General features: G+C 38.5%; 1 protein-coding gene across 4 annotated transcripts in view; it reads right to left on the bottom strand.

Moving 5' to 3' along the window:
* The window catches only part of glyr1 (glyoxylate reductase 1 homolog (Arabidopsis)), a 35,339-nt gene extending 26,382 nt beyond the window's left edge, over positions 1–8,957 (bottom strand). For 2 of the 4 annotated variants that reach the window (XM_086070284.1, XM_086070291.1), the window contains exons 1-6: positions 8,872–8,957; positions 7,578–7,614; positions 7,403–7,482; positions 7,180–7,318; positions 4,939–5,049; positions 3,695–3,772 (exon numbers count right to left, since the gene is read on the bottom strand). In XM_086070284.1, the coding sequence (XP_085926410.1) occupies positions 3,695–3,772; positions 4,939–5,049; positions 7,180–7,318; positions 7,403–7,482; positions 7,578–7,614; positions 8,872–8,909 (483 nt within the window). In that variant the 5' untranslated portion in view covers positions 8,910–8,957. The remainder of the gene's footprint in view (positions 1–3,694; positions 3,773–4,938; positions 5,050–7,179; positions 7,319–7,402; positions 7,483–7,577; positions 7,615–8,871) is intronic. The other 2 variants (XM_086070300.1, XM_086070307.1) reach the window with 1 other exon arrangement.
* Between the last annotated feature and the right edge of the window lie 1,946 nt (positions 8,958–10,903).

Here is a 10,903-nt window from a genome sequence, read left to right as displayed (position 1 = left end):
TATAACTTAAGCCGTTTATGTGAGGAATAAGCTGTTCGGGAAATTGATATATGGATGGATTCACACCCATGTGTGGGTTTCCTGTAAAACTTAACATACAACAACAAAACTTACACATATTGTAAATTTAAATACAAGCAGTAGTTTGTTTTAGGTACATTGCCAGCTTAATGCTACTTCTTTCATTTTCATGTATGGTTAGCTGTTTGTTTGTTTGCTAATTTGTTTACCTGTACATGTTTGAACCACACTGTTTCTATTGACCTTTTGCACGTGATGTCACCGCCCTAAAGGGAACGCCCCCTCCGGGACGCTGGACGGCAAAATAACCAATTGCCTGTATTGTAACCATTAAATCTTGTACAGCATAAAGTCCTTCATCTAATCAATTATCTCATAAAATGGTCATTACCTTGCTGTGCGGTCGGTCGGTTGTACAGATAGACAAGGGAGTAAACCAAATATTGCTTTTTTATCGCATACCCACTAATGAAGACAAAATACTTTGATGGATAGCAGCAATCAACAGAAAGGACTGGCAGCCCACAAAGTATTCACGGATTTGTAGCGATCATTTTTTTGCAAGGTTAGTAGATAAATGTTGTAATTAGTAGATAAATGTTCATACATTTTATTTGTGAACGTACACTCTAATAATAGGTGTGTCGAATTACGTGTTTCAAATCACATTAAGGAGCCAGATAGTGAGCGTCAACTCCAACCGCACGTATACACAACTTAGTTTTAAAATGTACCTTCTTCAAAACTATTAAGTACATTTGACTGTTTAATAATGGTCGTCTTTGTTCTTGGAGTTTTTCACTCTGGAGCCGGCCGGAATCATATTTATGAAATGACTGCATAGCTTGCCACAACTTTTTTCCCCATGTTGGTCAACATAACATCATCAGTGTTTCAATATAGAACAGAATATGTCAAAATAAGTCAGTTAGCACGATCAACAAGTTTTACCTTTGCATACGAGGTATACTGTCCCCCGGTGCGAGCGTAGCATCTCGTCCCAGAGATCGCCAGCGGCGAGCGTTTAAATCAGCTCCGGTGTAAGGAGGAGAGCCGGTTAGACACCGGCATTGACTACATAATGATTAGGTCGTGCGCTGTGAATTCCGGCAAAGTCGGTGATTTGATTAACTTGGTAAAAACAGCAGACTACAGAAAGTAAGGGACTGTTTTCAAACTAGCGATGTCCAACTTAAGTAAATATCGTGCTCACTGAGTGCCGACTAAATGTGCCACTTCGACTGACAGGCGAACTTCGTTTGAAGTAGTAGATTCCATTGCTAAGTCACTAAGTCGCTCCAGGTCACGTCCACTGCCATTCAACAATCATTTCCTTCCGTCTTCCGTCTTCCGTCATAGGGCAGTCACGTAATCACGTGACTGGTGCAAATGGGCAATAGCCACAGCAGGAATGTATTTTCATATTGCTTTCTTTGTTTACTGCTATTACTTTAATATACTATTAATGTATTTGTTACTAATTCGTTTTTTGGTTTTCTTTGGTGCTATAAAAAAAAAAAAGAGTTTCGAATATATAATCATGTTTACTAATTGTGATTGCAGTCTCAATAAAAATTATAATGCATATTATTTATACTATATGTATAACTTTGTGGTGAATGTGACAAACTAGTGGTGTTCGCAGAGCGAAGGCTTGGTATGGTGAAACAATGTTTTGTTCTTTTAATGCAGCATTGAAGCACACTTTCGCTACAGGTCAAGTGACTATGCTTTGCTTCTCACCTTCACCAAATTAAAACCAAGGCTTGCTGCATTGATTGGACTAGTGGTTTTTGAACCAGTTGAAAGTGTATCATCTTGAAAACTAACAAGTTGGATGTATACCATTAAATAACCCCGTTAATCCATTTTGTAAGATTAAAGAACAATTCCCAATGCTCTTAAATTTCCAGGACAATGTAAATTCCAATATAGCAACAATATGTTCCACTTACTTGTGGACAGCTAATGACAGCTTTCTTTACAGACAAACCAAACTGGTAATACCTGCAGTTTAAAGTAGGGATGTTTCGAAATTAAAATTCCTGTCCAAACCGAAATTGAGGATTTTTTTTTTATGTTAAAGTGAAGTGTAAAAGGTTTTCAAATCTGAACCAGGCCTCTTTCATATGTGGATTTAAGTCTGATGTGTATCCGATTTGACTGCAGTCTGAACGCTATTTATCCAACCGAATTGGTTACACGAAAAGCAATGGCGATTGGAGGAGCAGAAAACAGTTCATATATGGGGGGTCAGTTCAAGCATGAAGTCCTTGAAATTGTGCCACAAATGCATCAGACCCGAGACCTATACGCCCTATGGGGTGATATTTACTTTGATAAACAGCAACACATGAACATTTTAGTGTAAATGCATGCGTGTCACTTCACAGATGCAACAACTACGTAAAAGAAAAAAAATCTGATTCAACAAAAAATCCCAATTGGGCGAAATGCCCTGCAATGTAAACATAGCCTAAGTTGAGCTCTAAGGTTTCTTTCGAGTGATGGGCATACTTTCATGGCCGTCGGGGAGGCAGTAGTCGGTATTCTCGCCACTCTGAGCCAACGGCTGCCACAGTGGTGGAATTTTGGCTGGGGGGGGTGGGTCATTTCCCCATAGCACCACCTCCACCCAGAGTTCAGTGAGCCATCGGCACATGCTTGCGTCACCACAACATCCCGTTTTGGCTTTGCTGTTTTGGTAATGCAAGTCTTTCATAACAAAACTTCAAATGCACGTATTTTCGGTGACCACAACAACCACCTGTACAGCAATAGTTCGAATGAAAACCTACCATTAACAGTCAGAAATAAAGGGATTTCTTTTTAGAGAAATGACACGACTGCACACTTATTTGAGGAAAAAGTGGCTCCCTAAACCTTAGCTGAAGCTAACCTGAGGATTCAGCAATCAGCAGTTAAATATAAGTACCATTTTCCCTACTATTATGAGAACATCAGATGGAAGGAAAAATATTTAGGGAAATTGTCTGTGCATGTAAAATGGTCAGCCACTTTAACAGTAATCCAATCAGTCTCTCTGACAAATCTGAGGGTGATGAGGACAATGTATATCCACATCTGAGCATAAACTGCTGAAGCCACATATTAGGTTCAACTAAACCCTAGGAGGGTTTCTCAACTGGTAAGTCGGGACAAAAAAGTTGGTCACGGATTCATTAAGAGTGAGATTGCACACATGTTGTAGGGGTCCTTGGTTTATGGAGGTACCAACATACAACTTACTGCTTTTTCATTGTTTTGATTTCATGTTTTTTTTCCCGTTCTTAACTTATACAAAAGTGGGTTGCACCTTAGTGACAATAGAAAAATGAGTCCCAGGGTGACAACAGTTGAGAACCACGGGCCTAGAGCAAAGCTACAACCCATGCTGCTTTAAGCTTACTAAATGCCTGGTGGTTAGGTAAAATAATATCTTCTTCAATCAACTGAAACAATTCAGCCATTTTAAACCTCGACACAATAACATGTGTCAAATCCAAAAGGGGAACCAAACCGAATCAGTGGTCAAGTGCAAGCACCAAAAAGGTCAGAAGGGAAAGGTCTGCATAGATGTTTATAAAAGCCAAGGGTTAAGTCAAGGTGGAAGAAGGGCAAGGCAAGGCAAGGCAAGCTTGGTGGGAAGTAGGGGTGGGATGGGTTCACCTACACTGCTTTCCCATTTGAATCCAGGTGCAGCCCCCAGCCTCTCAATAGTGGACGGCTCAGGGTCAGAGTCAGTTAAGTCCTTTAAGGAGGAAAGAGACAGACATTCACCTTTAAAACAGAGGGTGAATTTGCGGAGATTTCTGTTTTGCAGGGGGTACCCATTTTAGATGGAGAGGAATAAAGACACCAACCAACTAATTATATCCAGTGTGAAGGACAAAAATCCAAAACCTGGACAGAAATCTACACTCATACAAATACATAGAAATGTGAGAAATCCCTACACTGTTGAATCGACTGCTAGTCTTGCATAAAGTCTCCTCCAAAAGTATTGGAGCGGCAAGGTCAAGTCCTTTGTTTTTACTGTACACTGAAGACATTTGCCTTTCAGATAAAAAAGAAAAGAAAAAAAAAAGAATTATTTTAATTGACACTATTTAGTACATTAAGATGTATGAAGCAACTCAGGACAGAGCATATTTAGTTTGACGCCACCCACTTTGTGAGTGAGAAAAAGTATTGTAATAGACATTTATTTTAAAATATATATATTATTAATTAACTTATTTCAAAACCTTTTCTACCTTTAATGCAACGTATAGCCGGCAAAAACTCAATTGAAGAACAAATACAAATCTTACAAAATATGCTAAAAACGGCATGGTTTATTTGGGCTCCATCAATGTGGCACAGCTTGATGCGGAAATATGTGCATACGCTTTATTGCAGAAATGCACCCAATTGTCAGATTGTGAGGATTTATTAAGTGTGCAGCTCTCTTCAGATCACCAGACGGATTCAGGTCTGGACTATGGCTTGGTCAATACTTTATCATCTTCTGGTAAAGCCATTTTTGGTTGATTTGAATGTGCCTTGGTTCATTGTCATTCTGAAAGATAAAGTTAATCTTTATCTTCATTCTTGATGACAGAAGCTTGAAAGCTTTGCGCTTACATTGACCTAATATTTGAAACTGTTCCTGATTATCTCCACCACAAAACAAATCAAAGAGGGTCGGTCACATTTAACTTACCATGCTGCAGTTAGAGTATATTTGTTTCTTATACTTTCTCAAGGCAGCTGCCATATTGATGTTCTAGCAACCAGTTTACATTTCATATATTTTTTAAATGGACTGTTGCAGAGATCTGCACCGTGCGAGTGTGTTTGAGGTGTAAATCTCAGTGTGGCTCGATGAATAATTGACCAATATATTTTTCTTGGCCTACTCCGTGTTGTACTGACCTTCTCAGAGGGGTCCCTCAAGGCACTGAGATCCTCATCATCCTCATCCAGTATTTTTAGTGGTTTTTTAGGAGTCTTCTTTCCTTTGGAGTCACCTTTACCTTCAGAGTTCTTTGGAAAAATAAAGATCATTCATATTTTTTCTAATATGCAGCTCACCATTAGACATTTGTACTTAAGCACATTAGAAATTGTACAGCAAACAGCAAAAAAAACAAATTGTTAGGAGTAAGTGCATACATCATGCGAGATGCCTAAACAACCATTATTACTACAACCATCACAACAATAATTAGAATTTGTACTTAAAGGGAGGGTTTGTCGGATTTCCCTTGTAGTTAAACACAACAATCAAAACTGACGCTCTTCCCATCGGACTCAACGGTACGGTACACGCCCCCTGCCTAACAGGGGCCAACCAGGAACGAGCGCGAAATCAGTCCACCAATCAAGAGTGGGGGTTTGCACAGCCAAATTTGCATATGCAGACAGACACAGGAATTAAACACACGAAGGGAGTGGAGACGTAGGCGGACCCAAGCGTCTCCGCCCAGAAACAACAATAATAATAATAATGATGATAATAATAGAAAAAAAAAACACAGAGTTTGGCTCGATACTGTCAGCCGTAACCACAACAACAAAGCGTAGCCACGGACTTTCATATGTCGCTCACAAAAAGTCCCCCGTTGCCTTCGTGGCTGTCGGACTGTTGTAAACCACAGAAACGCTGAACCCCCATAATTGCTTTTTCCTTGTTGACCCACTTCTGCTCAACACTTACAATCAGAAGACTTTTCTCATTGAAGCTACGCCGGCATAACTAGGATGTTGTGATGGCGCAAAAAAAGAAAAGAAAGAAATCCCACGGGCCTGGTTGTTAGCCTCATGTTGCTATCTAACACTTGGGCAACTGTGTGCTTAAGATGAGTCGTAGCTGGTCTGATGACAAGGGGGATGCGGCATTCCAAGTCATGTTCAAGTGGTGAGTGATACACAGTATTTTTAATCTGGCAAACTATGTCTTCACACGATCAGTGGCACTGTTTGGGGACGGCAATAAGTAAACAAAATATTCTAAATTAAGCTAGTGCATTGCATGAATGTCAGTAAAGTGTATGGATGGTAATACTTTTGTTATCCTTTAAAACATTAATATTGTGTTCAAATAAATTAGATAATCTTAATGGTTTTAGTATGAATCATAGCCATGAATGCAGCGGTACAGTATAAAAAAGCTTAACTCATTTGATAAACACTGTAGTTTTTTATCAGTAATAATGAAAACATTGTGAAATGTGAATACCGTATTTACTTTGCAAGTCAATTTACATGTGCACTCCTAAATTTTCTTCCTGTGCTCCTAAATTTTTAAGTTTGGGGTTACCGCGCTCCTTACAAAGAATGTTAGTCTGCAGCCCTGATATATGTGCTAGAATGAAAACTAACATCAGCAAGTCTGCCCACGGGGAGGGGCCGCCGCATTGCTGAGGAGTGTCCCACATTGTCCCTCAGAAATGGCTGATAATGGTATCGGTCACCGCCGTGAGTACCGATACCTTAAGACTGGTATTGGCACCGAAACATGGTACCAGTAGTCACCCGTCATAGTCAGGATGGTACCACCTCTGCCTCAATTTGAGCCAGGAAAAACCCTGATTTCTATATATACACATCAAGCATGTAATTTTTGAGGGAAATCCTTCAGGCACTACTTTTAAGTTAGAAAAAAGATGAACTTCTCTAACGATTCAAACAGTTACATCCATAGATGGCACAAGAAAGTGACAAAAAAAGTGATCAGGAACTCGGTCACCTTTCTTAATAGGTGCGGGATTCTATTATTCAACATTTCTATGGGGAATTAATAGTGCATTACTGTATGGAGTAATGGATTAAAAGTACATTTCAAATATTCTAAGAAATGTAATAAATTTGTTATTTTGAAAGTTACAGCAATTATGATCCATGACGAGAAATACATGGAAATGGACAGGAAAAAAATTACGGGATGTTATCTTAAACGAGCATACCAAAGACACGGTTAATGCTTTTCAAAATCTTGCACGACAGACAGATATTAACGTCATGCAATTTAATATATTTGTAAACATTTTACAACAAAATGATTTGCCATATCATGAGCCTATTATATTTATAATGCCAATGCTTCAACAGCAGTTTTTAAATGAAATGATGATCTCCGACCTATTTATTAGGGTTATACAACTAGTCCCTCACCTGTTCTTTCCCCTTTGCTTTTTTAAGGAAGTCTTCCACTGCATCAACAGCCTGCTGGAAGCGCTTGCCTTTATTTATCTTGATCATCTCCTCTTTGTGAGCATGATAGGGCTTCAGCTGCTCCACTTTGATCCAAGCACTGAAAGAGAAATTTGATCATTCATTTGTTGCAGCTGGAATGGTGAGTTCAGTCAGAACCTATACATACAGTACATGTACTTACTGGTCTTCAGTGCCAAAGAATTTCACAAAATGGCATTTTTTGCCCCTTGGCTTCTTTAGATCCTTGGGCGGGCTTACAATCTAAATTGAAAATAAATGTACATGTATTGAAGACCAACAGTGACATCTATTATTTGTTTTCATGGAAGCAATATATTTATGTATCCATTACTTACCTTTCCTGGCCATGGTGGATAGCGGCCAAGTTTCCCCCTGAAATTAGTATATATTTTTTCATTTATCCAGATTTTAAATTGTATGCACAGCAAGTAGAAAAGTAGAAAATTTACTTTACAGAACTGTAGTAATGGAATAAAATGTATGCAGTGTTTGTCTTAGGATGTTAGGTAGATGAACATATTGACAAAATTGACAATTTGTTAAAACCCAAAAATATTTCAGACGGTAAAATATAAATACTGAACCAACAAGGTACAAACAGTGTTTGTCTACTGACGTTTAATTAAGCTATTTTGTTAATAAATAGTTCTTTTTATTTTTGAATGACATTAGTTGAGGGGTGTTTGTTTACAATTTACAACCTCAAATGTTTTATGAAGAACATCCAATCATTTTTGATTGAACAATTATTGTAAAATATCCAAATGGCCTTGTGTCAGCATCATGTTATTCTGTATCAGCTGATCATTTTCCACAAAGAAATATTCAAAAACAACATAAAACGACTACTGTTGCAATATAAACAACACGAGTATCCCATGTTGGTAATTGTATGAAGGGTTAACAATCGGGGATAAAACAACTCTTTCTTGTCGAAAAATGTTCGGTGCTTTATGTCCCTTTTGTTTGCTGCATTACTGTACTAGTCTGTAACAGTGGTGGATCATTGGCGACGAGAAACGCAAACAAGTGATACCAGGCCAGCGTTAAGCGCATGCTTCACATACATATCCATAAAAATAAAAACACACAGGTCACGATAAACTATGGTAATTGCGAGCAAAATGTAATGTAAAACATTCCGGATTTTGCAAGTTGCCGGATAAAAAGAGTTTCTAGTGTTAACACCTTCGTGCTAACCTTGATTTTCGCTTAAACCATCGTGCCACTAAAGACAGTCTTCAGAAGAGGAATATTATACACTTTGATCTGCAATATAATAAACTTGATTGAATGGAAAACACGGCCGTGAATCACGTAGTCGGAGTAGTTCCAACAAAATAATATTTAATATATTATGTATCTATTTTTAAACTCCATTATCTGAACATCTGCTAGATTTTCCGCTATCGTTAGCAAAGAGCTAGCGCTCAATGTTGAGTCAGCTTGGCTAACAAATTGTTTGGGTTGTCCATCAACTAACCAACTCGCTAACACTTGACGGATTTACAATTAGTTAATGCTTAATCGCGTTTATATTTGATAGCCTAAACACAATAAATACAACTAAATTGGTGAATATATAGACTATTAGGAGAAAAACAAGCATGTTTTAAAAGGATATCTCACCATACTAGGTCTCCGATTCTCAGATGCACAGTCGCCATCTTGCAACTATAATAAAACGTCGCAACGAATGAGAGGAAAAGACAACACTTCACACACCCACTAATCGCGAAGCGAAGCCCCGCCTTTCCTGTCCACACAGGGCCCGCCATTGGCTGAAACGCACCCTCGTTTTCCGGTGGACGGAGTCACGTGCACAAAATAGACGGTCGTTGACAAAACACAAGGATATTTGCAATACAAAGGAGACGTTTTCCAAATACGGTACAATATTTGTAGCATTAAATGCAACACATTAAATTATATCAGTGATAAAAAGTACTCACACTCTGTAGTAGAAATGTGCATACATGCATTAGAAAATAAATAAAAGTAGGCTACTGACTCCATAAATGGAGTAAGTAAAGTTAAAAATAAATAAATTAAAAAGCAGAAATACTCTGGAATGTTAAGTATGAAAGTGTTTCATTACCATTTATATACAAAATGAGTTATGATACAAAATGAGTTATGATAAGATGGCACAATGGAGGATTTTTTTTATTTAATAAAAAAAATTGTATTATGGTTTTTATTTTAATTTTATTTTTTACATTTTTGTTTATGTCGGCTCAGATTTCATTTCATAATGTGCTCCACATATTTGCTGACGTTGTAAACTGATTGGGGCGGTGAGGGGCGGGGGACAAAATTCGTTCATGATAGAAAACAAAACAAAAACAATGTACTGTGTATGCCGTTTCCCCTGATTACTTGCATGGAGAGTTTTGGGATGCCTGAAGCTGTAAAACAGTTCTCTTAGATAAGGCCGCTGCATGCGATGGGATGTGTGAGGTGGGAGGGTGAGCAGAACAATACAATTGCTCTTTGCTATTTCTACTGCATCGAGTGAGATGTGAGCTTTAAGATTATCCTTAATTAGCAGCATGGGCTGGTCAGGGTTGCAGTTAGTGTGCTTTATCAGGTGATCAAGGAACTCAGCCCATGTATCTTCATTCATCCATCCTGTCCTGGTGGAGGTACCCTTGGCTCCTGGAGGTGCATTGATCATGAAGCATTCCTTAAACTTTACTCTGGGAAAGACAAACATAAGAGGGGTAGCATTCCCAACAGCATTCACTGCACACACTAGAGTCACCAGTCAGCTGATGTGACAGAGCCAACTTGCTTTTTCCTTCTTTGTGTCACAACCTGAATTAAAGTTCAGAATCAATGGCATGTTCAATTTGTAGGTTACTACTGCACAAAAGGTTTACAGTCTCTGGTTTCAGTTTATCCATTTTCCAATTCAGACAACAATATTACAAATAGCAGTTTCAGCATTGTTTCAGTAACCAGCTGGTTATTATTCCAAGCTACACATCAATCTTGTGTGTGTTTATCATGTGTCTTACCTGCTGAGGCTTTTGTACTGTGTAGACACCTGTTTCATCCACATACTTTTTTTTTAGTGTGTGTCTGTTAAAGATAAGAGGAAAGGGGAGAAATTGATAAGAATCCAAACTTAATTTCAGAGATAAAGCCTTAATAAAATATTTGCAGTTTAAAAAAAATAATTATTACCTGTCAATGACTACCACCAGGTTATCAAAGAATTCCCCAACAGTTGTTTTGTTGAACGCAGTGGCCCCTCTAAGGGAGGTCGCTTTTGGACAGAAAGATGGCGACGTGCTAAGAAGCTCCAAAACCATTCTTGACCTATAGACAATCCATTATTAAAAGATTTTGCCTTTTGGGAAGATCAGCCTTAGTTAACTTATTGTATAAAATCATATGATCTCTTGCACACCCTGACTTACCTGCACACTGCATCTCCTTCCAATTGGCAGGGATAACAACATTGTTTCCCCCTGCATATTCAAATGGAAGTTGACGGCACTTAGCTGAAGAGAGGCCATGGAACTGTTCAGCAAGTTCTTTCCGGGGTTTGGAAAGGTCTTCCTCCATCTCATCAGTGAACATTCTCGTTGCCTGAGCCACTGCACCCTAAGCTACTGATTTCCCTTTCCCTTTCTCCTTTTTCTTTATGAATCTT

This window comes from Leptonotus elevatus, chromosome 1 (genome assembly GCF_054856555.1).
Source record: "Leptonotus elevatus isolate MCC_2025b chromosome 1, RoL_Lele_1.0, whole genome shotgun sequence".
NCBI classification, from domain to species: Eukaryota; Metazoa; Chordata; class Actinopteri; order Syngnathiformes; family Syngnathidae; genus Leptonotus; species Leptonotus elevatus.
Note: the sequence above shows the minus strand (reverse complement) of the source record. Positions and strands in the feature narration are given on the sequence as shown.